Source organism: Sturnira hondurensis, unplaced genomic scaffold, assembly GCF_014824575.4.
Source record: "Sturnira hondurensis isolate 20B ecotype Veracruz unplaced genomic scaffold, ASM1482457v3 Scaffold0004338, whole genome shotgun sequence".
In the NCBI taxonomy this organism is placed as follows: Eukaryota; Metazoa; Chordata; class Mammalia; order Chiroptera; family Phyllostomidae; genus Sturnira; species Sturnira hondurensis.
Window position 1 is genome coordinate 3,464,275 of NW_028076969.1, and position 27,807 is coordinate 3,492,081.

A 27,807-nucleotide genomic window follows, 5' to 3' on the forward strand; every position below is an offset into this window, starting at 1 on the left:
ATAGACTTTTCAACTAATGGTGCTGGAGCAGCTGTACTCTTAGGCATTTCTCTCAGAGAAATGAGAACTTACATTCACACAAAACCTGCACAAAAATGTTCATAGTAAAAAAAAAATATTCACAGCAGCTTTATTTGTAAAAGCCATAAAAATGGAAACAACTCAAATACCTTTCATACCCATCAATGCGTGAATGGTTAAACAAACTGTGGTATGTCTGTGCCTTGGAATACTACTCGACAATAAAAAGGCATGAACTACCGATACATGGAAAAACCTGATGGACCTTCAGAAAATCATGCTGAGTGAAAAAAAAAAAAAGCCAATCCCCAAAGGTTATAAACTGCAGGACAAAGAATGTTATATCCTCTATATAACATTCTTGAAATAACAAAATTATAAAGAGCAGGTTAGTGATTTGGGACTTGGGGAAGAGAGAGGGGCTGTAACTACATAGGGGCTGAGCTCTGTAGGTTCTCACACAAACCTACACGATAAAACTGCACATAACTGTGTGTGCACACACAAGTGCACATGTAACTGTTGAAATCTCAATAAGGTTGATAGAATGTCGATTTATGACACTGTGAATGGCTATGCAAAATGCTACCATTGGGAGAAATTAGGTGAAAGGTGGATGGAAACCTATTATTCTTAGAACTGCATGTAAATATACAGTTATCTCAAAATAAAAGTTAAAACAAAGGAACAATTCAAAAAGCAAGGGTGGACAAAAGTAGGTTTGCAGTTGTGAGTATACAAAACAGTTTATTCTTGTATTATTATAATCATAACCTGTATATCTTTTTCCATACAAACTGTGAACCTACTTTTACCCGCACCTCCATATGGCAGGGGTTATGGTCATGATCCTAACTTTTCAAAATAACACTTGGCAACTTCAGTTCTAAAATCATCAGTCATTCACTACTCAACACTCTCATTAGGTACTGGTTTAGGTGACAGATATTCAGGGCTTAAAAAGCAAGAAATATGAAATGTAAAAATAGCTCAGTCTGTGGAAAGGTCATTACACCTGCAATCATACATGGGAGAATTGGATCCAACTTAAATTTCTAACAACAAAAGGTAAGTAATTTTTTGTCTGTCTGGAAAAAGTACAGCCATTGCTACTATAATGAGAATGGTTTGCATGACATCGATGTAACCTGGCAGCCAAGGAGACTGGACTGGAATGCACAGGCATGAACAATGATGACTTTACCGTACTAGTCAGTGGGGGTGGTAGACGCCATTGAGTGAGCATGTGCACTGTGTGACTATTGCATCTAAAATGACTGAGGGAGGAGAGTAATGAGTCTGCATCAGACTTTGCATTAAGCTTGAACATTCCTCCGTGGAAACTATTTGGATGACAGGAGGCCGAAGCTATGAGCAACTGGTGATTGACAGCTTCATCAGGACAATGCACCTGCTCATGTATCACATCTCATGCACACTTTTTTTTTGTGAAATATCAAATCACTCAGGTGACTCAACACTCCCCCTACAGCCCAGATTTGGTGCCCTGTAGCTCCTGTCTTTTTCCAAAACTACAATCGCCTTTGAAAGGGAAGAGATTTCACACCATCAATGAGATTCAGAAAAACACAAAGGGATAGCTGATGGTAACTGGGAGACCTGTGTGAGGTCCCAAGGTGCCTACTTTGAAGGGGACTGAGGTATTGTTGTCCTGTGTACAATGTTTCATGTATCTTCTTTAATAAATGTCTCTTATTTTTCATATTACATGGCTGGATACCTTCTGGACAAACCTCATATTACATGTTCATTAAAATGATTATGAATACTATTTAACCCATTGGAAAATGCTTATAAGATTCCGAGGAACACAAAATCATCTATTTGTTAGTATTATGATAATTACGACAACTTGTTTTTATATGAATAAACTTTTATTAAATTTTAGATAATTAGAAAGAATAAAGAAATGCAAGATAAATGCTTTCTAAACAATATCTGACATTATCTTCTTCTCTGTGTCATGGTATTTTCACTTTATTAAAAAGGATAGACATTCACATTTAAATTTTTACAAAGTCAAGAACCATCAAATAAAAAAATAAGTAATACCAAAGTAAATTTAGCTTTTCATCAGTATCAGAATGGTTAGGTTCCGAGCTTAGCCCTCTTGGAGACCTTGTATGCAGCAGCTGCTGGTTTCCATTTATTCAAATAAGTCTAAAAACCAGAAGGCCACTCCCTGTGGTGGCAATGCTTGCAAGAAAAGAGGGCAAAAGACACAGTGGGGAGAGGGAGTGAGCGACAACGTCGGGAAAAGAGGACACTCTTACAGAATCGTGGGGTCAATATCATAAACAATTTCTTTAGATCTGGGAAGAAAGCATTTGTGTTTTGCTTGAAGTGTGATTAAGGCAAGATAGTCACCAATCCGAGTATGGCCAGCCCTACAAAGCCCAAAATAGAGTGGGGAGTTTGTACATTACCTGCTGAACTCCACAGCCAGCCACACCGTGTATATAATCACAAAAGGAGTCTCTTTGTGGGGGTGTAAGATGCATTTGGACACAGTTGCAAACCCTGAGCTCTGAAAAATACAGGGCAGACCCTCCCAGGAGCATACCTGAAGACACGTCCTTTTTGTCCCAGTATCACCTTTTGCAAAAATAATTATTTTGGGGGGGGGGAAGAAAACCTCGCCTGCCCTGTAACAACCTACTAACTTAACCCCTACTTGTCAAACAAGGAGAAAACGATCTACCTCAGGACAAAAGGCATCGGGCACTGCCCTCACTAAGAGTGACCCAGTGTGATGGCAGGGAGACCTGGATGCCTGCCCAAGAGGCTGCCAGGAAAGCTCCGGGCCCTGGGACCTGCCCACCTCCTCTCCGGTGCCGCCCACACCTGCTTCTGTCATGATGGACCTCTGTGGGCCCAAAGAATAGTCACTGAATGTGGTGTTAATAAAAGTCTTCTCTTTCCCTAGTCCAATGCCCCTCATGTATTCTTTTAAAAAACCAATAGTTTAAAAAAAAAACTTTCCCAGAAAACAATGAACAGTAACTGTCATGGAACCATGGCAAGCCCTAGAAAAAACATAGACAGGCAAGAATCTGTCAACAGAGCAATATTCCAAATATGAAATTTGTGGTTCAAAAAATAAATAAATATAAATGGGCTTGTCAAAGAAGTTTCTTTTGTTTTCTCCCATTTCGTACTGAATTTTGCTTGTGTAAGAAGCTTTGATTCTCTGACACAAGAGCCAGCCCTGTTGGGACAGATGGGAACCATTCATGCCATTCGCCCTCTATGTAAAGAGGGAACGGGGGAGCTGGGAGATATCCCAGGATGTTCATTATTTTTCTAAAGACGCCTATCTTTTAGAATAATTTCATTATTTAAACTCCATCTGGCACTTTAGTCTCTTGAAAAACTAATACGTTAGGCGTTAACTAAAGAACAAACCCGCCTGGATGCAATTTAGATTTTTCATGCTATTCTGCTCTCCTATCTTCTTCCTTGGCTTGGCACATCTTTGAGATCCAGCTTTCTGAGTAGAACCCTGGGATGTCTGTGGTGGGGAAACAAGTCTTCATGACAGAGAAGTCTGGTTCATGTCACAAATCTTAGTGGCCAGGTAACAGCATTTGCTTTCTTGTGCTTTTTACTGGAATCATGGTAAGGAAAGAGTTTCTTTCCCAGCACTTACCCACAACACCCAGCCTCTTGTGTGGAGCATTTCACTGGTTCTTTTCTGAATGCTCTGTTGGCCCTTGTCCTATACCAGAGACCCAGCCCGACTCTGAGCTGGCACCATGACAGGGACGGCGCCAATTCGCTCCAGGGTCGCTCGGCTGACGGTGCAAGAATGTGTGTGCTGAGGCCGAGGCTTCCTGCTGACCGAGCCATTGTTCCTGGACGTGACCTGTGGTGACAACCCTCTGTTGGCCGTCACTACCAGAGTCTTATGTGGAGCTGGGACCAGATGGCTCCCGTTAGCATAGATGGATGGTATGTTGGCATTGCCTGAGTGCAGGGAGAAGGACTGGTGCAAGTCACTGAAGTGGTTGAATGACTCTGTGTTCCTGTGAACTTTCGGATTGTTGCTCCAGTATCGACTGTTGAAGGTATTGGAGGAGGTCAATGTGTTGTTCTCTGAGGAGGACATCTCAGTGTGAAATGCTTTGGCAGAAGAACATTTAGGTGGAAGGTCATCCTCTCTGAAAAAGAACAAAATAAAGTCACCATTAGGATTTACATCAGGTTTACTCTACCAGGACTCTTCCTTCTCTGCTAAGGCTAACACGCCCGTGAGACACAATTCCTCCGGGCAGGCCACAACAGCTCTGGTGACCTGGCTTCCACGTCCACTCCTGCCAAAACATTCCTACTGCTCCAGAAAAATCTCCCTCGGCTTCTCAGTCTCCAAGACAGAAAAAGGTCATTTCAAATCTCTCAAAGACCTGTGTCTTCCAATATAACTAAAAAAATACATCTGTGTGTATATCTGCTCCAAATAGGAAAATAGTCCATGAAGAATTCCGCGGAGTTAGTTGCTGTTAGCTAGGAAACCAAACTAGGGTGCGAAGAACTTCAAGAGATGGTTCAAGTCAGCCTGATTTTATTGCGTTTTGGAGTGTGAACAATGACTGTGGCCTGCTGAAAAGAGGTTTTCCTCGGTAACCTTGTGCTGGCGTGAGATCATACAGTCCAAACCCATAAGAATTAGAAGAGGCTAAGAGAAGTCATTAACTTAAGATGTTAATTCATTTAACATTTATTGAGTACTATTCCACTAGATTTTTCATGTAAAAAATACACAGCTCTGATAGCCAAGACACCTCTGGTCAAATGGGGGTGACGTCAATACAAGAACATTTGCAACTCCGCAAGGCTGGGCAAAGGGCTAAAGCCAACTTATATGAGGAGGTGATGCCTGAACTGGTCTTGAATCAGATCAAGAAATTTAATGAAGAGATAGATGAAAAAAAAAGGAGTATATCCCAGGAAGAGGGCAGAGGCTTGAGCACAGGCCCTGAGACATGAGAGAATACAGAACAGACTAGAACACAAAGTGATCAGAAAAGTGATGGGAGGGTAAGACCAGGGAAGTAGGTGGGGGTTGGATTCTGCAGGGCAGCGTACGTAATGCTAGGCAGTCCGGAGCCATTAAAGCCTTTTCAACAAGGATGTGACATGATGCAACCTAAGAACTGAGCCTGAACCCCCATTACCACCACAATATGGCAAGAGCCACTTAACTTCAAAGGTCATTTTGGCAGTTTTCTTAAGATGTTCACATACTGGACTGAACTGTGTTTCACACCTGTGAAACACAAGCCATAATGCTTTGGCCTATCTGTGTACAGGTACTGGTAAGCTCTACAGTATTCCTTCTTGCTTTATGTTCTCATTTATAATATGGGTCACCGTGAAACACATGTTCTAACTTTTCTACTGTGGCTGCCACCTAAGCCCACTTACCCTGGAGATAGGGGAGGAAAAGGGGACACTATTCACTTGTGTCCTCCTAGTCCTCCCCTTTCACGATCCAGTCGATAAAGCTGACTGGAGCCATGAGGCAAAGTGTTATCATGCAAGAAAATGTCATTTAGCCATTTTAACTATCTTGGCTATCACAGATGTAAAATAAGCAAAGAAATTTCAGTTGCCCGACTGAGTAGAAGTACAGAGGTTGGCTAAGCAAGATAAATTATCTGACACACAAACCTTATTTCATTAGGAATTTCTTCTTCCTCCTCCTCTTTATTTTTGCTTCTCCAGTAAAAGAATGCCCCTAAAATTAGTGCAATGCAAAAAATGGTAATAACTGCACCAGCGCCAATGGCTCCAGCTATTAGTCCAGTGTTCCTGGGCTGGGCTGCAAAATATATTTAAGGCATATTTAAAGAAAAAAATTTAAAGAGAGAGAAACAGTATATATCCATGTGACTTTACAAGCTTCAGTTTACTAAAGAACCTCCTTAAAATGCACAAAGTTGCCTCAAGTATCACATCCATATCAAGTTAAACCTCCCTGAACTTCCCGCAGCCGCAGTGGCCAGGACTGGCACAGAGCAGGCTCACGTGTATTTAGGGGACAGACAGTTACACGCCTTGCTGCTTCAGGCGAGCCACGCCTACAGCCAAACAGGGAAAGGATAGTAGCTGCCTAACCTGCCTGATCTGCCCAACCTACCCAGCAATCAGAAAACCATAAGGAAACAAAATACATTTACAGTATTTATTGAAAAAAATCTGTATGTAAGTGGGCCTGTGCAATTCAAACCCTTGTTGTACAAGGGTCAACTGAACTATTTTTTCTTTGCAATTAGTAAGTAATTCGTGGATGACTCAACAACTCAACACCTCAACCTAGACAGAGCAACCCCTTTTGCAACTAGAATTCAAATAACCCAGAATTCCCCAGTGAAGAGAAAAATTCCACACTGCTTATTTACCCAATAATTAAGCCGAAAGAAGGGATTTGGAGAAAATATAGAAAGGTCTTGTCTTGGCCATGGCCATGGATCACTACAAATTTTATAATGTCTATAGCATTATATAGTCAGAAGTGATTTGATTCTAATGACTCTGAGGAGGACAACATTTTGTCATAAAGATGTCATATTGCTAAGGCTGAAACATACATTAATACATTCATAAAATATTTTCAGGGATGATTAAAACCAAACAAAGTTCTATCTAATCTTCAAACCATCTAAAAACAATTAGGCCGTGCTCTGCCTTCCCCAGTTTAACAGAGATCTTGGTTTCAGACCCAGGGTGGACATCAGAACTTTATATACTTACGGGAAGTAACCTGGAGGTCCAAAAGACAGGTGCTGGTTCCAATGGCATTAGAAGCCACGCACTGGTACAAACCTGAAGACAGAGCACTGATGTTCCGAATGGTGACTGTGCCTTGGACCTGGTCTGTCAGAAAAGTAACAATCGAGTTAGGAGTTAGGGGAGAAAATGAGAAAACCAAAGAAATCAGCAAAAGAGAAGAGTATAAAAGTAAACACTGAAGAGGTATCAATAGCTTTTTAATTTTTTGCAGAGATTTTTTCTTTGTTCATGAATTTTAAAGACTACAATTGTGATGTCACATTAAAGATCTGGAGATATTCAGGGCTGTTTCTGCAGTCACGGCGAAGTGGAGCCAAGAGCACCTCTTCCACAAGCACCAGACTGATTCCAGCCACAAGCACATGGTCCTTTCAGAAAAGAGATGGGCTAACTCCTCAGCCTGTCACTTCACTTGGCCGGCTCTGGCATGGAAGTAATGTGTTGAAATGGAGTCGGAAAATAAATGATCTTTTCATCTTTTCTTTTAAAGAACAGGGAAAGTTCAACAGTGTGGAACCATAATTTGAGAGCACAAGCCACACCACCCCCCACTCTGGTTAGTTTGCAGCAACTGCATCCCATGCAAGCTAGGCACCTGGACTCAAATGCCTTCAGAATTAGAAAGACATAAATGTGTATGCATTCCCACTTCCATCCTCTCTCCTTCATTCCAGAACCACTTCCAGATGTGTTCTAGACTCACACAGCCTGCATTGCAATCTGCCCTACCACCTACCAGCTTAGTGGTCTCGAATGTGTTACCTCTTCCACATCTATTGGGTTGGCCAAAAAGGTCATTCACCTCGCCCCCCCACCCTGGTAAGATGACTCTGGTAATGCTTAGTTGTTTTTAACTTCATTCAGAACAATTTTGTTAGATTATATTGTGACAGCTGTCATATCATCGTGCATTTAAAAAAAACTTGGTGAATTTTTATGTAGCTATTTTAATATTGAATATGGAAAAAATACACAACATTTTTGGCATGTTATGCTTTATTATTTGAATAAAGGTAAAAATGCAACTGAAATGAAAAAATAAAAAGAGAAAGATTTGTGCCATGTGTGGAGAAGGTTCTATGACTGACTGAACATGTCAAAAGTGGCTGCAAAATTTCGTTCCGGAGATTTGTCTCTGGACGGTTCTCCATGGTTGGCAGGCTAGCTGAAGTGGACAGCAATCAAATAGAGACATTAATGGAAAACAACCAATGCTATACCACGTGGGACATTGCAGACATACTCAAAATACCCAAATCAATAAAGTTATTGGTGAAAATGAAAAATGTGTCTTTTATTTTACAGAAAAAAACACTGGTCTTTTTGGCCAACCCAATATTCGAAGGCACGGGAGAGCCATTTATCACCACATCAACAATGTTTTAGTCACCTGGTTAAAGTGGTATCCACCAGGTCTCTCTACTGCAAAGTCATGGTTGACCCTTGAACAACACAGGGATTAGGCAAGCTGACACCTCACCCTGAATACTAGAAAATCTGCATATAATTTTTGACTCCGCAAAGACTTAACTACTAATAGCCTATTGTTAACCAGAAGCCTTACAGATAACCTAAGTAGTCAACACATATTTTGTATGTTATATGTATTGTATACAGTATTCTTATCATGAAGACAGAGAAAATCATAAGGAAACAAAATACATTTACAGTATTTATTGAAAAAAATCGGTATATAAGTGGGCCTGTGCAATTCAAACCCTTGTTGTACAAGGGTCAACTGAACTATTTCTTCTTTGCAATTAATAAGTAATTCGTGGAGATATATTTTAGAACTATGTAGGTCTCTTGTGCCTTATCAAACTTTTGTCCCCTATTTTGATATCAGTGATGATTTCCTTAATCCCATCATTCCTTCCGTGGACATTAATAGGCATTCTACTCTAAGAAAATGCTTTCCCTTCTCCCCCACTTACAGACACATATCAGCAGAGATTCAAGGCCTCTCGTTTTACTCAATGGATTATATATTTATTTTAATGTTCAAATGGTCTCAGATTTAGCCAGAAGAAATGCCTCCAAGCTAGCTCCTACACACAAGGACAACGCTGACCCCCAAATACTGTGCCCCTGTCACTAATCGGACATCTGGGCTGCTGCTCGCTGGTGTCTAACATTCTTTTCTCAGAGAACACGTCTTTCAGAGTTTATATTAAGCAAATGCAAACATATCAGTAAAGTAAATCTGAAAAAAAATTCTGTGTGATTTTGTGACTAAATACTATTTTGAGATTTACCTTATTAATGTAGCTACCAAGAGGTACATTTACACTTCTGGTCAAGTTGGCGGCGAAGGTAGCTATGGCTCGCCTCTTCCCCCACCACATCAAAGTTACAACTAAACTATACAACAACCATCACTCAGAACCCCATCAGAACTCGAGTGGAAGTCTGACAACTACGGAGTTGAAGAAACCATATCCATCCAGACTGGTAGGAGGAGTGCAGAGGCGAAATGGGCTGGTCCCACACCTACGTGTGGTGGATAAAAATTCGGGAGGGATAACTCAGGAGTGAGGAGTCCCAGACCCAAACCGGATCCTTCAGCCTAGGATTCCAATGCCAGGAAGGTAAGTCCCCACAACTTCTGGCTGCAAAAACCAGTGGGGTTGAGTAGGTGGAAGAAACTATTGGAGCCCCAAGCAGTTCCTCTTAAAGAACCCACACATGGTCTCACCTACTCAGACTCACTCCCTCTGGACTCCAGCACTGGGGTAGCTGCTTGAAAGGCACCAGTGGCATAAAGGGAGAAACTGAAGTGTCTGGCATCAGGGCAAGAAGAGCCCTGATGGTCCCTTTGCTAAACCTTCCCCCCACACAGCCATCAGGCTGGTGCCATATCTGAGACTCCATCAACCTGGCTAACACTGTTTGACCATGTTTGACCCACCTTGGAGATCCCCAGAGACTCCATCCCAACCAACTTATGGGCCCATCCAAGCTACTTTTTCATAAAAATGGCTGGTTTTGGCTCATGCTTCACAACTCCCTAAATCCTATCACACAAGTGACAGCTTGCTTCAGTGAGTCCAAGCCCAGCACTACTAACAGCCAAATTAGAATCACAGCTTAGCTTCCCCTTGGAATCTCTATATCCAGCACAAGTAGCAGCCATCTCAGATTGCTTTATAGCCTTGGCAGGGTACCCGGGGCAAAACACAGGTGGGGGTTGACCTTAGCGTCCACCACTCAGGAAATCTCCAGGGCCAGCACGCCCAGTGAACTACAGACCAGGTGGGAGCAACACCACCTTTCCCCTGCACAGTTCATCCTCTGTGGAGATCAGAGGTTGGTGGTCAGTGGTCAAATCCCTCCCACTGATTGATCTGCCAACAGCAACCAAGGTTCAATTACAAGTGGAGGATGTACTCAGCCCACACAAAGGGCACACCTTCAGTACCCAGCTTTGGTAGTAGAGGAAGCTGTGCCACTGGACTCTACAGGACACGTACTACATTCGACCACACTACCAAGATATGGAGTCAAGGAAGCTCTACTAAATACATAGGAACAAACACCAGGCGGCTGCCAAAAGGGGAAGACAGAAACATGGCCCAAATGAAAGAACAGATCAAAACTCCAGAAAAAGAACTAAACAAAATGGAGATAAGCAAGCTATCAGATGCAGAGTTCAAAACGCTGGTTATAAGGATGCTTAAGGAACTTAGTGAGGGCCTCAGTAGCATAAAAAAGATCCAGTCAGAAACGAAGGATACAGTAATTGAAATAAAGACCAATTTACAGGGAAACAACTGTAGAGTGCATGAAGCCAAGAACCGAAACAAGGATTTGGAACACAGGGAAGCAAAAAACAACCTTGCAGAACAGTAAGAAGAAAAAAGAATACCAAAAAAATGACGATAGTATAAATCAACCTCTGGGACAACTTCAAGAGGTCCAACATTCACGTCATAAGGGTGCCAGAAGGAGAAGAAAAAGAGCAAGAAATTGGAAATGTATATGAAAATAATAGTGAAAGAAAACTTCCCTATTTTAGTGAAGAAGTACAGAGTCCCAAACAACAAGGATGCAAGGAGGCCCACTCCAAGACACATCATAATTAAAATACCAAAGGTTAAAGATAAAAAGACTCTTAAAAGCAGCCAGAGAAAAGAAGTTGCCAGAAGGCTGCCAGATAGGAAGAGGGAGGGAGAAAATGGGTGAAAAAGTGAGGGCACTAAGAAGTACAAATAGGTAGTAACAGAATAGCCATGGGGATGTAAAATACAGTGTAGGAATGGAGAAGCCAAAGAACTTAATATCCATGACCCACGGACATGAACAATGGAGGGGGTACTGCCTGAGGGAGTGGGGGTGCTGGGTGGAAGGGGGCAAAGGGTGAAAAATCAGGACATCTGCAATATCATAAGCAATAAAATAAAATAAAAAGAGGTAAATTTAAATTAAAATGCAGACTCATTTAATGTGCATTATAATGACAGATGAAATTATCTAAAGTAATTTTTATAACCAATCCAGAGTCTGAGTTATATAAGACAAACATTTTCATCTTTGTATTCAAGTTCTCTTTTACCCCTAAAGTATCAGAGAATATTTAAGTTGCAAAGCAAATATCAATACACTTGACTGATACACATTTACTCAAAACCAAAGTTATGGAAAGTTCTTTCTACAGATACTTTGCAACTTGCATAAAAACAAGACACTTTTAAATGTTCATTTTTAATTCCAAACTCAATCCAGTATTTTAAATAAATGTTATAATAAATCATAGAATCTTAAGATGAAAAAATCATCTTAGAGATATCATTTAACACCCTTATTTTACAAAAAGGCAACACAGGCCCCAAGAGGTGAGTTGTCACAGAAAACTGTCAGTGAAAAATCTAGAATTTGAATATGATTTCAGGATTTGAAGACAAGATCTATTTTAAACATATTACTTACAATGATGAGAGTGACAACTTAGTATACAAATAAAACTATCTAGCCCACAGTGTAGCTAAAACATTTCCCAATTTAAAAAAAATCTGTAGAGAACAACAGTATTGCAGTAATCATTATCAGAGTAACCCAAAAGTTATTATGGTGAAAAAAAGTTTTTAAGTTTTTTTTTAATCCTCATCATAGGACACTCTTGTCGACTTTTGAGAGAAAGGAAGGAAGAAGGGGGAGAGGGACAGGGACAGGGACAGGGACAGGGAATGGGGAAATGGAAGAGGGGAGAGGGAGAGAAACACTGATGTGAGTGAGAAACCCTATTCGTGATTAGGCTGATGTTTCTCAAACTAAAATAGGCAGTTGTCTCAAGTAGGAAGCGGATTCTCAGTTATAAACTTCAAGGATTACCTTACAGTTAACAATACAACGAAGCTACCACTGCACTGTTTTAAACCAAATGGAACAGAATTTCCATATATAGTTACCATTAGATAATATACATTTCATAAAATCAGCAATGAGAAGACACAATAAAATGTTTTATCTTCTTTATAGTTAAAAACACAAAATGATCCAAATAACTTTTTCAACAATTATAAATATGGTATGTTATTTTCCAAAATCTATTAAAGTTAATTACTCTGTGAATCTTAGAATCAAAATTTTCCACAGTCACTAATTAAATAAGTAAAGCAACACCATACATACCCTGAGTGGCTGTTGGAGGTAGTTTGAGGGTGTTGTCTAACTTCTCCCAAAGGTAAGTTGGGCGAGGAATGCCTTCCTCTGAGTTACAGAGCAGGATGACATCGCTGCCGATATCCTGGGATCCTTGGATTTGGCAGTGAGGGGTCGAAGGGGGAACTACAACAGGAAGAGTGAGCAATCAAGTATGCATTCACTGGGAGCCAATAATAATAGAGGAGACATCCGAGTCTCAGTGCACCAGAACCTTATTGCTTCTGGAATGCATGCTAGGAAACTACCTGTGTGAAGCCAGTGGACAGTCACGTACTATTCACAGGGTTTGAGCACAGGTACAGGCCCTACAACCTCAGTTAGCAGGGACCAAATATGTAAAAGGTATCTTATTTTCACATTTTCAAGGTGAAATGGTCTTATGGTCTTGGTTTCATTCTGTTTCCTCTATACCTGTTGTATCAACATATTGCCTTTAAAAACACTACTGAATACACACACGTTCACAGCAGCACTATTCACAATGGCTGAAAGGTGGCAACAACTCAAGTGTCTACCGATGGATGGATGGGTATGTGAAATGAGGTCTATCATTACAATGAAATTTTGCTCAGCCTCGAAAAGTACAAAAATTCTGACACATGCTACAACATGGATGAACCTTGGGAACGCTACGCTGAGGGACATCAGCTAGTCATAAAAAAGCAAATGATGCACGATGCCACTTCCATGAGGTACCTAGAATAACCAAATTCATAGAGACAGAGGGTAGAACAGCTGTCTCCAGCAGCCAGTGGGAGAGCGACGTGTGGCTCTAATGGGTACAGAGTGTCAATTCGCAAAGCGAGAAGAGTTGTGGAGCGCGGCTGCACCACAACGGGAGTGGGCTTAACACCACTGACGTGCACACATAAGCGCTGCTCAGACGGTGTATTTTACATTATGTGTATTTGACCACAACTCATTTTTTTAATTACTGAAAGAGGCCACTTATAGAGAAGATATTTCAAGGAAGAGCAACCATTTACCCTGCCGGCCACTCTCTGGCTAAGACCACTTAACAAGGTTCTTTGTCACTTTACAAACAAAAACCAGGCAGACCCCCTTTGGATGTAACCTGCTTAACGGTGGGGCACGGCAGGGGAAGGTTCAGGTCTACTACTACCTCACAGTAAATGCATTTTCTAATCATTAAGGGAGACAAGGACACGAAAAACATGAAACAAAAAATCTCCAAAGAAAAAGAGCATAAAAGGAAGAAACTGGTGATTTGTAAAGGCGGAAGGAGGGGAGGGAGGGAGGAAGGAAAGAAGGAAGGAAGGGGAAGAAGAAGAGAGAAAGGGAAAGAGGGAGAGAGAAAGGTTTAACTGAAGCCTATGGCAGTAGAGATTAAATCTAAGTAACAATGTACTTATAATGCTAATAGCTTTTCAATAATTGTGTTCCATCTTGCAAAAATAAAGAATGAATGAATGAAAAATAAATGCAGTATATAGAGGAGCTAGGAAAGAAGGTGGGTGGAGAAAGAGAGACACTGAAAGTAACCTAGAGGTGGGAAGAGTAAAAAACCCCAGGGCACCCTACCCGCCATGATGGGACAAACCAATCTCCTCAGTCACTGCCTTAACCATTGCCACTGTGGTGCTCTGCGGGGAAACCAAAACAATTCTTTTGAGGTAGCTATATTAACTATAAAATAAATTAACGGCTTTTTTCCTTCCTTTAAAAAAATGAAAAAATAAACCTGGATAATGTGGGAAGCTAGTTACTAACTTACAGGTATAAGCACCAGAGTAATATTAAATTCCAACAGTATTCAGCTCTCAGAGTATTTTAGAGTCTGTAACTTTAATATATTAGAATGAATAATTCTTCTAGAATAGAAATCTCCAACCTCGTTCTTAGTTTCCTTATTCTGTTTGAAAACTGGGAGACAAGGCACTGTGGCTATAGTATATCCTTGCCCAAAAAAGAAAAACGGCAACAACCCTCAACACTAGTGTCCGCATGTGACTCAGTGACGAAAGGAAAAGGGAGAGAGTTTGCCAAGGGACATGGAAGTAGATTCTGAGGTTCAAGGAGGAAGAGGGACCACCAAAAGCATAACCTTTTCTATTGGTGGTACTTCCTCAGGCTCCCGAAATGATCTGAACTTAGCCACTTGTACCATAAGCATCCATCTGGGAGGTGGTGTTTTATTTCAGAGGCAGTGGAATTGAGAAGTAAAACAAGTTTAGGATGGATATTATCAAGTATTACACATACTAACTTGCCAGTATGATGGAATGAGTAAACAGATCTACATTTTAGTCTAAGCTTTATTGTTGTTCGTTGTCTATATAACTTGGGGAAAGGCCCTAAGTGTATTTGGTCTTGGTATTAAGCCCAAATTGATTGTACAATTTATCACTTAACAGGATAGTTTTGAGAGTGAAAGGAAGTGTGATTAAAACTATGCCTGGACAAGAGGTGCACACCAAGAACTGTGGTGAGCCTCCCGGGCACACACACAGCAGCAGTGAACACATTTTCACACGTGCTAAAACTTCTGCTTCATATTCACAATATATAACTCCTGATTTAATTTGCTCTCAACAGTAAGTCCTATCCTGCAGAAACTTAAAAAAAGTGAGAGGCCAGCCCTGGCTGGTGTAGCTCAGTGGATTGAGCGCAGGCCTGTGAACCAAAGGATCGAGGTTCGATTCCCAGTCAGGGCACATGCCTGGGTTGCAGGCCAGTTCCCAGCGGGGGACACATGAAAGGCAACCACACACTGATATTTCTCTCCCTCTCTCCTTCCCTTCCCCTCTAAAGATAAGTGAATAAAATCTTTTAAAAAAGGAAAATAAAGAAAAGTCAGAAGCCACTGTTGAAGGTATTTTATGCCACCTTCAGGGAGCTCCCTGAAACAGAGCAGGGTCGGGGGACTCAGAGGCACACGGAAGCAGTCAAGGTGGGCTGAGTGGAGGGGAGACAGGAGACAGGAGATGGACACAAGCAGACGGACAGGACAGGCAGAAACAAATCTGCTTCAGAGGAGAGGCACAGGTAAAGCCCACGTGCTTGGCACATTTCTCTCACTCACCCAGAACTGTGAGACCGGTGACCCCGATGTTCCTGCCCCCCCTGTCTGGAAGGTTGTTAACCAAACACTGATAGGTGCCCGTATCTGACAGCTGCGTGTTGTTAATGAAGATAGAGGCATTGGTGGCTGGCATGGTGCCCGCAAACCCTACCCTGCCGTGGAACTGGGCGGCGCCGTCAAACATCTGTCCACCCTGGTACAGAATGACCTGCAAAGGAAGCGAAGTGAGTAAACTGGCTGCGGCATCTCCTTCCAGACCCACAACCGCCATCTAGAGGCAAAAGACTGCACCAAACATTAGGAAATTTTATTTTTAACTTAGAGTTGTCACTGAGTTCTTACTACAATACCTGTCCGTAAGTATCTAGGGATTCTAAATTCTTTTGTACCAAAGTGGAAAGACATTGTTTCCTCACCTAACTCATCAGAATATAGAACTAGGCTATACTCTGTTAGGTTATGCTACTACCAGCCCATAAACATTTTTACCAGTTCCAAATTAAAAATGTTTTAAATTAGCACTGCCATTCTCATGCTTCCTAGGTCACAAAATAATAGATCACAGTTAATGACCAAATATAAATGAGTGTCATAAAAAGGAAGGAGAGTTATAAGCCCTTCATCGCTGTTCTTATGTCAGTTCCTGCCATTGAAGTTAACTATTGATGGGAGAGGACTCAGAACCTTGCTGTGGACAGCCCTTCAGGCCGAGAGTGAGGGACTCAGTTCTACTCCGGCTCTACCAGTAACTGTCTGGGTAACTATGGTCAAGTCTTCCTTCGCCTCTTTCACTCAATCACTGACTCCTAAAATGGTAAGTCTGAATAAAATGGTCTCAAAGGCTCAGTCCACTTATGAAAGTTCCACAGCTTAAAGAAATAGAAGAAGTAGCTACTAAATATATCTATCTGTTCACCTACCAGAGGAACGAATGGGAGGTTATGTCCTCACCCTGTGCTGCCAAGCCAGATCCCTTCAGAAAATCTAGCTTATCAATTATACTGAGGTAGTAATAAGCCTATTGAAGTAGAAGAGCTTCATAACAGAGAGGAGTCAACTTAGGCAATGAAGGTAGAGTCATAACCACAATTCACTAATTTTCTGAGCATTATTTCCTGCAGTGGGTATCACAATTTATGGGTCTTTTACTATAATTGATACACCTTATTAGGTAGTAACTTCTAATTCCACATATGCTAACTTACATGAGACTCTAGTGTGCCTGGCTGGCTTTGTTTATTTTAAAATACTTATGAAATTAGCCAAATAATTCAAGTATTATTATCTAATGTTACTTTTTTAATATTATCACATCTCATCCACCTATGTTAGTTCCAGTCTCTTCCTTTCCAAATATATTTTGCTTGGGTGTATATTCAGTCTTGGTATTTCCTGTCGGTACTGTTTTTTGATGAAACTTCAGGTTCCTACATAAAATTCTCAGAAGAACCCCCTTGACATCTGTTAGGTTTTTTTCAGTCTTTTACAAAGAGGATCGCTTCTTCTGACACTGGACAACTGACGCAGGAGCAGGACGTGGAACAGCGGAGGTGCACCGAAAGTGTCACCTTTCTCTAGGAATCAGACACGTCCTCAGTATGCTTTCCGACCGCCTCCTTTGGAAAGATCAACATTCATATTCTAGGGGTGGCACAGGATGGAAGAGAAGTACCTGCTCAGGCTGGTTGGCATTGGCAAGAGGAATGACCATCCAAATGACATTGAGGTTAATGAGGGCAGCGTTGGTGGTGAAAGTGCAGGGCAGGACTGCCGTCTGACCTCGGGCCACTTGGACACTCCCAGGGCTCCCTGAGACGTCCAGGGAAGCCGCAACACCTACAGAAGGACCAACAGGAGGTTACAAGCTTGCCCTTTCCTGACAGAAAAGCCTGAGTGTTTCACAATGTCAGTAATGTACACAGACTGATACAACAGTGTTTCTCAACAACTGCTAACCAGTCACTGAGTCATAGTAACAAACATTGTTCCTTTCTTTCTTTACCTCTCAGTAACTATAAATGAAAAATATTGGAGGCTACTCACTGTATTTTTAAGACAGTATTTGGCACTTGGCCAGATTCAAATATAATATGGGTGAATTCAACTGACAGTGTTTGAGCAAAACTTGAAATGGTGATGGGGCATGAAAAATAAGCTGATTTTTTAAGCATCACAATACTACAACTGTAAAATTAAACGCTTACATATAAATCTAATAATATATGTGCAGGAACTGTAGCCTAAAACTATAAAATGCTGATGAAATAAATCACATGAGACAAAATAAATGGACAGATATACAATGTTCATGGATTGGAAGGTTCGATATTGTTAAGCTGGCAATTTTCCCCAAGTTGATCTACGGATTCAGAGCAATCCCAGTCAATATCCCAGCAGGTTTTTTGGTGATACTAATTCTAAAATATAAGAGAAAGTGCTAGAATAAGCCAAAGAATATTTTTTAAAAGATTTTGGAGAATTCACACTGTCTGATGACAGAATTTGCTATAGAGCTATAGTAATCAAGACAGTATGATACCAGAATAAGGACAGACCACCAGGTAAATGGCACAGGACTGAGAGTTCTGAAATAAGCCCTTCTGTTTGTGGGCAAATGCTTTTCAATAACAGTACAAGACAAACAGGGGAAAGAATTGTCTTTTCAATATACAGTGTTAGAATAATTTGATATTAATATGCAAAAAAGTCATTCAGACCCTTACCTCATCATAATACTCACAAAAATCAACTCAAAATGTACCACAGACCTAAATGTAAGAACTAAAACTATGAAAGTTCTAGAAATAAACTAAGGGGAAAAATATTTGTGACCTTGAGTTAGTCAAAGAGGCTTTAGATAGAGCACTAAAACCATAAATCATAGAAGAAAACAATTACTGGATTTCATGAAAAATTTTTAAACTTACGTGATTAAAAAGATTTAATTGAAAAATAAAATACTAAGGCTCAGACTTGGAAAAAACATTTGTAAATCAGGTAGCTGATAAAGGACTTGGATACAGAATGTATAAAGCACTGTCACAACTCAATACCAAAAAGACACACGACCTATTAAAATGGGTAACATATGTTCAACATCATTACTCACTAGGAAGGGTGCTGCAGAGGAAACCCACGGTGCCACACCATGACACGTCCACGGTCATGGCGACAACTAAGGCAACACCAAGGATGCGGAGAAACCGGAATCCTCACTCACTGCTGCTGGGAGTGTAAAGCACTTCAGCCACTTGGAAAAATAGTTTGTTTCTTGGACAGTTTAACATAAACTAGTACACAACCTCACAATTCCATCCCCAGGTTTCTACCCCAGGAAAATGAAAACACCTGTCCACACAGACTTGTCTGCAAATGTTGAATGCAGCATTACTCATACCATACCCCCAATGGAAAATATAGTCATCAACTCATGAATGGAAAAACTGGACGTGGAATATCCATATAACTCAACACTAGAAGTAAAAAGCAACAAGCTGCCAATATATGTTACAACAGGGATGAAGACCTTTCAAAAACATTTGCTAAGTGAAAGAAGCCAGATGCGAAAGATGGCAGCACACTTTACCATCCCATTTATAGGCGATGTCCAGAAAAGGGAAATCCGTATACAGTAAGCAAATCGGTGCTTGCATGGGATACAGATAAGGGAGCAGAGACTGATGCAAACGGGCTCAATGAGTGTTTTTAGGGGGATGAAAAACTGTTAAAGTTGGATTGTTATGAAGGTTGTACAACTCTACACATTTACTAAAAACCATCGAATTTTATATTTTAAATGGCTGAATTGTGTGGACTATAAGTTATACCACAATAATGCTATTAAAAGCACAAAAAAGAAAGCAGTGATTCACCAGAGCCAACTCCTAGGAAGCCAAGATCAACTGTTACCTCTTCTGAAAAGAACAGCCACTCCCCTGGGACCAGCGAACAACACGGGTCTGAGAGGAAACTAAAACGCGTCAGGGAGAGCCAACAAAGACGCAATTCTAACCATGAAAAATACATTCAGTCCATGGCAGTATCTCAGACTGCTTCATTTTCAAGTGGTATTATCTCAATTCTCCCCTCCAAAGTAACACAATAACATTCTACTACGATTACATTGAATTTAAAAAATAATCACACATTGCACCTTCCTTCTATAGAACTTCACGTTCTTCCCATATGGTCTGTGGTGTTCTTACAAGTTATTCTGTTGCGATACAAATGGTTTCATAAAATATGCCATCTGTGGTAGAATATAAGGCACCAGGAAAAGTCTCTAAGTTTAAAAACATTAGGGAAGGTCTGTGAGCTTTAAAAGGGAAAGTTGAAAGAACACCAGGTATTGGGAGGCAGAGAGGGGAGGCAATTAATCACGAAACAGGCCACGAGCAGAGGAACAAGCGATGCCACCAGGTGAAAGTGAGTTAAGGGGGTGTGTGTTACAGTGATCGTTACAAATGCCTGGCAGGTGTTTCTAACAGTGAGTGTAAAAGCCCAACTGGCAACAAAGCTTCCATCACCTCATTCTTCAGCTCATACTCCAAGGAAGAATGGAAAGGAACCTGCGCCCTTTAAACTACCCAGGATAAGGTATACCCTCCACCCTCAATTCACTCATTCCAAGCTGAACTCACACAATCTCAGATACAAACTTTAAAAAGGAAAAAATGGCCAATATAAACTAAGAATGAAAGAGAAAGATGTAGATGGGGGACCTGCCAAAACATGGCAGGATTCCAGTAACGGAAGCGCAGATTTGCAGGGCAGCTCCCCGTGGGAGCTGGGGATCACGGAACAGGTCTGCTGGCCGGGAGCAAGCTCCTGGGCTGGTAGACGCTATGAAAGACCAGCTCTGACTTTGTTCACTTCGCATCTTTATATAAGGTTAAACCCTGAACTGCAAGTATCAAGAGAGCTACAGAAGCACTACTCCAGATAAGCTGCTTTCAGATCTTGTAAAAGTATAGGTCTGAAGCAGAACACACCTAGTCTGAAATCTGGCTCTTTCACCTGTTTGGCTGTGTGTCCCCAAACAAATCACTTCATCTCTGACTGTCACCGCATCTGTCCAACAGGGCTACAGAGCACCACGGCATCAGCGAAAGGGAGTGATAGGGCAGTGCCAGATGCTGGTGGCTGACGGGGACTATTACCACGCTGCTACTGCTGGCTACGATTTAGGGCACACTGGCCAAATACCAAGTCCACGTTAAGCACTATATGTAAACATGTACACATGTGTCTACATATGAACATGCACTCATTTAATCCTGTATCTTACTGCCATTTACAGAAGAAACTGAGGCCCAGAGAGGATTCAATCCAGCTCAAGATCACATAGGTCATGGTTAAGGTCTGGATTCAAATCCCAAGCAGTTTGTCTACAGAGATAACATACACTGTAATACATACTAACGGAATACACATAACTAACACACATAACTAACTCAGAGAAAGCAGCCTATGAAGGTTATTATTATCATTACTATGTCATACAAGCACAAAATTTAAAGCTAGTACAGACTTTTATGTAAAGCCATCGGATGGAAATACCCTCAACTTCAAACTTATGAATCAGCTTTGATCTGCCTCGCCCCCTTCCTCCACTCTCTTGTTAGATCACAGGAGTCCATCTAAGACCAACCTCTCACCTGAGCATAACTTACAATCCATCCTCTCGGCCTCCTTCCGACTTTATCACAGACTGCTCCCTCTCTTGCAGCTTCAACCCCCCCGCCCCCGCCCCCACACTGGAGCCTCCCTGACAGCCTTTCCTCCCTCCCTCCACTGCCCGGTTCTCTCCAGCCCTCTCTCTCATATACGACCACTAAGCTCTTTGAAAGACCTGTCTATACTCACTCTCTCCTTAGAGACTCTTCTGCTATCGTCTTCAATGCGCTCCTGCCACTCCCTCCTCTTAAAGACAGTTCTCTCCAGGTTCCCCAGAAACCTCCTGATGCCTTCATGACTCTTGTGATCACTCCTGGACTCCAGTAGCATCTAACAGTGATGACCATTCCCCCTCCTTCGCAAAACGCACGCTTCCCTTAGCTTCAGTGATATAATTTACTTCTTGTTTTCTTTCTGTATCACTGAACATGTCTTGGTCTCTTTCGCTGTTTCACCCTTCTCTGCGTAACTATTAACGGCTGGCACTTCCCAAAGGGCTGCCTCCTATTCTGAACTGTCCTCCTATAGATTCAGCTACTATCACAGCTTCAATTCTTATATATTTGACAATGGCTTCCAATTTCCTCTCTCTAGCCAAACCTCTGTTCTTTCATCCAACTGCCTCCTAGACATCTCTGTGTAGGTATCTCAAAGGCTACTTAAGTCAACCTGTTCAAGATGAAACTCTCCATCTTCCCCTCTGTACCTGCTTCCACTGTTCCTACTCTTCCTTACTCTGGTGAACGGCATGATCAGCCACCAGGTTCTCAGGTTTTACTGAGAGATCTTTCATGATTCCTTCTCCTCTCTCGGCAACTCCCAAACCCAATCCATGACAAAAATCTGAGCCATTTTACAAACTAAATGTCTCTTGACTTCTTCAATCCAAGCCTTTGCTCTGTTCTCTGTGTTGTCTTCATCTGATTTGCTCTGACCCACACCCCAATCCCCTCACTTGGTAACCCCCCCAGTCCTTCACATTAGCTGAAGTGCACCTTCTCACAGAAGAGCCTTTCCTGACCCTCTGACAAGGTCAGAGTCTCCTGAAGCACTGTCCCTCTCCTTGTGAACATCATCCAAACTTGTAATCACACTTTCTTTAGTGTATTTTACATAACTTCACCAGTGCACTGAGAGGTACAGTAAGAACGCCATTGCTCTAAGTACTCAATAAGAACTCAATAAATACATATTGTTAAATTGGTCTAATTCAATTTCCATGTGGAAATATGAGGGTCCAACGAGACAGATTTGTCAAAGTTCTTAAGACTGGGACTTGCATCTTCTGACTTGCAATCAGGTATGTTTTCTGCTACACCAAAGTCCTCCACAGACCAAGCCTCAGAAAACTAATGACGTGATTACTTGTATTATGATTAAGGCACAGTGATATACCTATACCAAGAGAACTATACTGAGGAATAAAAATTCAATTTGTAAATATATCTGTGCTACTCAGTCTCAAACCAATGGAAACATTTAACTTTTTACACAAAGTCTGTTATGCACTTTAGCTACCAGAATTCTCTATGAAACAGTTTGGAAAGTCATTCAATGCCCTAACAATATCAGATATTAAGATACCAGGATCCAAAGCTAGTTGTAAGATAGATTACCCAGATGAATTTGCAGGAAGATGGCTAAAACTGGCCGTATAACCTTTAAGGACCGCACAAAGAATAAATGGGTCAGGAGTAAATGTCGGTAAAGAGGCTTTACGGAGAGAATTTCTTTTTTTTTAAAGATTTTATTTATTTATTTTTAGAGGGGAAGGGAAGGAGAGAAGGAGAGAAACATCAATGTGTGGTTGCCTCTCGTGCGTCCCCTGCCGGGAACTGGCCTGCAACCCAGGCATGTGCCCTGACTGGGAATTGAACCACGATCCTCTGGTTCACAGGCCTGTGCTCAATCCACTGAGCTACACCAGCCTGGGCGAGAATTCCTTATTAGAGCTGTGATGTGTTGCAAATTCCATCCCATTCCTACCCAGTAAAGGGCCTACATTCCTGAAGAACACCTAAATGTTTCCGACAGATCAGAGGTGAACACACATAAGAGCTGGCGCGGGGTCATCTCAGATTCTCCCAAAGGGCTGTCTGACGAGCCCAATAGAAGGAAGCTGAAGGCAGACCTCTGGATGCCTAGGGAGTGGATCCCCAGCATTCTGAGAACTACACATATGTTTCTGTATGGAAATCAAGATTTTTCTTGTTTTGCTTTATCTTAAAACTCAGAGTAATCAGGCCCTGGCAAGGTAGCTCAGTTGGTCAGAGTATTGTCCTGATATGCCAAGGTTGCAGGTTCAATCCCTGGTCAGGCTACATACAAGAATTAACCAATGAATGCATAAGTAAGTGAAACAACCAATCAACATTTTCTCTCTGTTTCTCCCCCTTCCTCTTTCCCTCTCTCTCGCTCTCAAATCAATAAATAAAAATTAAAAAAATAAAACTCAGAGTGATCAGAAAAGTTGTGTAACCTGTTTAACTTTACATCTACAGAAAGAAGTGGCTCTTGAATAAATCTAAAAGGATGTGGAAGACACAAGAGTTGTCTGTGACTCCATCTCAGCATTCCTACTTAACATACCAATTCAACTGAGTATAGTTAAAAATTTCTTAGAAAGGCTAAGCAGAAATGAAATGGGTGTTTTCGTATTTTAAATGCTTAATTTTTCCCACTTTACTAAAAACAAAAACTAAAAGCCCTATTTCCTTTTAGAGTGCATTTCCATGTTTGAAATTCTAGACAGAAATTTAAACGTTAATGCAAAATATTGGATTAAAAATTCATGTAAAATATCTTACAATTTGCAATATTTACACACAAAATGCATAATTCAGGAGCTGAATTGGCAGCCTTTTGCAGACTTGAATATTTTCTTAGTACCTTCACCCAACAAAAATTAAGTCAACCCATGAATTCTGAATGAGTCTAAGCAATGAAATAAGAAAACATAAAGCACATGGTCCTGTTTCCTCTGAGGAGCTGAACTGTGAATACCTGTAGTCTATACTCTGTCTTCAGGACCTTATTTTCCAAAATTTAACACAGAAGGAAATTTACATTTTCTCAGACCAAGAGATACATGTGAGAGGAAAATAAGCTGGCAATGGAGAATCTCTAAAAACCTTAAGAGGGAACATCCACACTGCATCGCAGCCAAGAAAACAGACAAAGGATATTTCTCAGTGATGATGCCAGAAGGACATGAAACCTCCCCTACAAATCAGAGCCAGAACACTGAAAGTTCACAGTGAGGACTAGCCCAAGCAATCCAACTGCCAGAACTGTAGGAGACATCAAAACAGAGTGTGTGCTGGTGTCTGTGGGCTGTGTGCCCGAGTTTCAGGACCAGCCCAACAGCCAGAACACTTCCCTTGGGAATACAGTCAGCAAAGCATCAGAAGGATCTTATGACACTTGGGAAGACCTGTGTTGTCTTTTCATCTGAAATGTCACTATCAGAAGCCACAAAATGATTGTTGGTTTATATGCTTCCCATATGATTTCATGAGTGCTACTTCTTGCATATAAAACATATAACATAAAATTCATTTAACCTATCAAATTCAGTTTTGTGGTTACATCAGATTGAAATAAATTTCAAAATGCACAAATTCTATGCTCAAGAGAGCTTAGCTGATGTTCTGGGGGGCGGGGATACTGCAGCAGCTGGGGAGATCTCCCTGAGAAGAGCGTGGTCTAAACCCCAAGCTGGGCTCCCCGGCCTACAGCACCAGAGCCAGAAAGGAACCCACATAATATATGGCTGTCTGCTAGGGAGAGACAGCTGGAGTCTCAGAGAGCCTCTTAAAGGGCCAACGCACAAAATGCCATCTGTGGCCACGTTCCCTGGGCTCCAGCAGAGGGAGGACAGAGTGGACTCGAGACCTGTGAGGAGAGGCTGGGGTGGGTGGCTCTGGGGAGAGCACTGCAGGAACAGCCACCAGGACCTCTGCGCTGAGTCAACCCCCACACTGCAGAAGCCATCTCTCTCAGGCAGAGCACTCCCCTCCACGTGGCATCAGCCTGAGGGGAAGCAGCATCCCCACCCACAGGAATTACTCTGCCCCACCCTGTGGTGCTTAAGCCCTGCTGCTGAGGAGTGCAGCAGGAAGACTTTCACTCTTTAAGCCTAACAGAAAGCCTACAAGCAGTCAGGCCTCTGGGAGCTCTGAGACTTTGGCAGAATCTCCCCTGGGGCCTAGTGCTGGAAAAAACTGGCCTTGGTGCTCAGCTTCGTTCTTTCTGTGCACAAACAGGACCAGCAGAGGGAGCCACATGCTGTGGATGGCTGACAGCTCCAAAAAGTTCGTCCAGGGCCAGTCGCAACATCTGACACAGGCCTGTGCCAGAGTCCTGCAGGTCTACCTAACTCATAGAAACAAATACAAAGAAGAGGCCAAAATGGGAAGGAAAAAAAGGCTCCGAATGAAAGAACAAGACAACTCTCCAGAAGAAATGGAGGCAAGCAATTTATCAGGTAGTATCAGAGTAATGATTATAAGGGCACCCAACAACATGAAAAGACATAGAGACCATAAAGAAGAACCAGTCAGAAATAAAGAATGTGGTTTTTGAAATAAATAATACAGTGGAAGCAAATCTTGATGGACATAAAGAGAGAAAGGACAGAAATACAGTAGCAGTCAGGGATTTTAACAGCCCTTTGATATCAATGGACAGATCTCCCAGACAGAAAATCAACAAGGAGACAGTGATCTTAAATGACTCTCTAGATCAAATGGATTTAACTGCTATCTTCAGAGCATTTCACCCCAAAGAAGCAGTATACACATGCTTCTCAAGTGCACATGGAACATTTTCGAGGACAGACCACATACTAGGACACAAAACAAGTCTCAATAAATTTAAGAAGACTGAAATCATACCAAGCATCTTCTCTGACCACAATGCTATGAAACTAGAAATCAATACAAGAAGAACACTGAAAAAAAAGATATGGAAGCTAAATAACATGTTATTAAACAATGCATGGGTCAACAATGAGATTAAGGAAGAAATCAAAAGATATCTTGAAACAAATTCAAATGAAGATACAACAATCCAAAATCTCGTGGGACACTAGGAAAGCAAACCTAAAAAGGAAATTCATAGCATCACAGGCCTATCTCAAAAAGAAAAAGGCTCGAATAAACAATCCAACTTCACACTTAAAGAAACCTGAAAAGGAACAACAAAGTCCAAGGCAAGTAGAAGGAAGGAAATAATAAAGATCAGAGCAGAAATAAATGAAATAGAGTGCAAGAAAACAATACAAAAGATTAATGGAAACATCCGGACAAGATGGAGGCATAGGCAGACACACTGTGCCTCCTTGCACAACCAAAAGAAGGACAACAACAAATTTAAAAACAAAAAACAACCAGAACTGACAGGAAATCAAACTGTATAGAAGTCCGACAACCAAGGAGTTAAAGAAGAAACATTCATCCAGATCAGTAGGAGGGGAGGAGACAGGCAGCCAGGCAGCCAGGCAGAGAGGACTCCAAGCAGCAAGGCGGTGGCTGGCAGACTCAGCCAGGGAGCAGATTGCGGACTGGGCGGTCCCACATTTGCTTGCAGATAAACCAGGAGGAACAACTGCAGAGCTAGACAGACTGCACAACCCAGGGTTCCAGTGTGGGAAAATAAAGCCTCAAAACCTGTGATTAAAAACACCTGTGGGGGTTGAAGTGCCAGTGGGAGAGACTCCCAGCTTCACAGGAGAGTTCTTTAGAGACACCCACAGGGTCCTAGAATGTACACAAGCCCACTCACCAGCATCAGAAGGGCCCAATTTGCTTGTGGGCAGCAGAGGAAGTGACTGAAAACTGGCAGAGAGCAGAGCAAGTGACACAGTGGGAATAGAGGGAACATACCTAATAATAAGAAGGGCCGTATATGACAAACCCACTGCTAGCCTCATACCCAACGGGCAAAAACTACAAGTGTTCCCTTTAGAATCAGGAACAAGACAGGGATGCCCACTTTCACCTCTCTTGTTCAACACAGGACTGGAAGTCCTAGCCACAGCTATCAAACAAAAAGAAAAAATAAAAGGCATCCAAATTGGAAAGGATAACATAAAACAGTCTTTATTTGCAGATGATATGATACTGTACATAGGTAATGCTAAAGATTCCACCAAGAAACTCCTAGAATTGATAAATGAATTCAGCAAAGTAGCAGGATACAAAATTGATATACAGAAGTCAGTTGTACTTTTACATGCCAGTAATGAACTAACAGAAAGAGAAATTAAGAATACAACTGCTTCAAAAAAGAATACAATACCTAGGAATAAACCTAACCAAGGATGTAAAAGACCTGTACATGGAAAATTATAGGACACCGAAGAAAGAAATTAAAGATACAACTTAGTAGAAGAAGCATATACCATGTTCATGGATAGAAAGAATTAACAACATAAAGTGTCCACACTACCTAAAGCAGTCCATAGATTTAATGTAATTCCTATCAAGATTCCAAGGATGTATTTCACAGAACTAGAACAAATATTTCAAAAATGTATGTGGAACCACAAAAGGCCCAGCATACCCACAACAATTCCAAGAAAGAAGTACATT

General features: G+C 41.5%; 1 protein-coding gene across 3 annotated transcripts in view; it reads right to left on the bottom strand.

The window, feature by feature from the left end:
• Positions 1–1,891: 1,891 nt before the first annotated feature.
• IGSF11 (immunoglobulin superfamily member 11) overlaps positions 1,892–27,807 on the bottom strand; it is a 160,558-nt gene continuing 134,642 nt past the window's right edge. For 2 of the 3 annotated variants that reach the window (XM_037045542.1, XM_037045543.1), the window contains exons 2-7: positions 17,211–17,374; positions 15,539–15,746; positions 12,463–12,618; positions 6,796–6,918; positions 5,713–5,863; positions 1,893–4,202 (exon numbers count right to left, since the gene is read on the bottom strand). In XM_037045542.1, coding sequence (XP_036901437.1) covers positions 3,761–4,202; positions 5,713–5,863; positions 6,796–6,918; positions 12,463–12,618; positions 15,539–15,746; positions 17,211–17,374 — 1,244 coding nt within the window. In that variant the 3' untranslated portion in view covers positions 1,893–3,760. Of the gene's footprint in view, positions 4,203–5,712; positions 5,864–6,795; positions 6,919–12,462; positions 12,619–15,538; positions 15,747–17,210; positions 17,375–27,807 lie in introns of all 3 variants that reach the window. The other variant, XM_037045544.1, reaches the window with a different exon arrangement.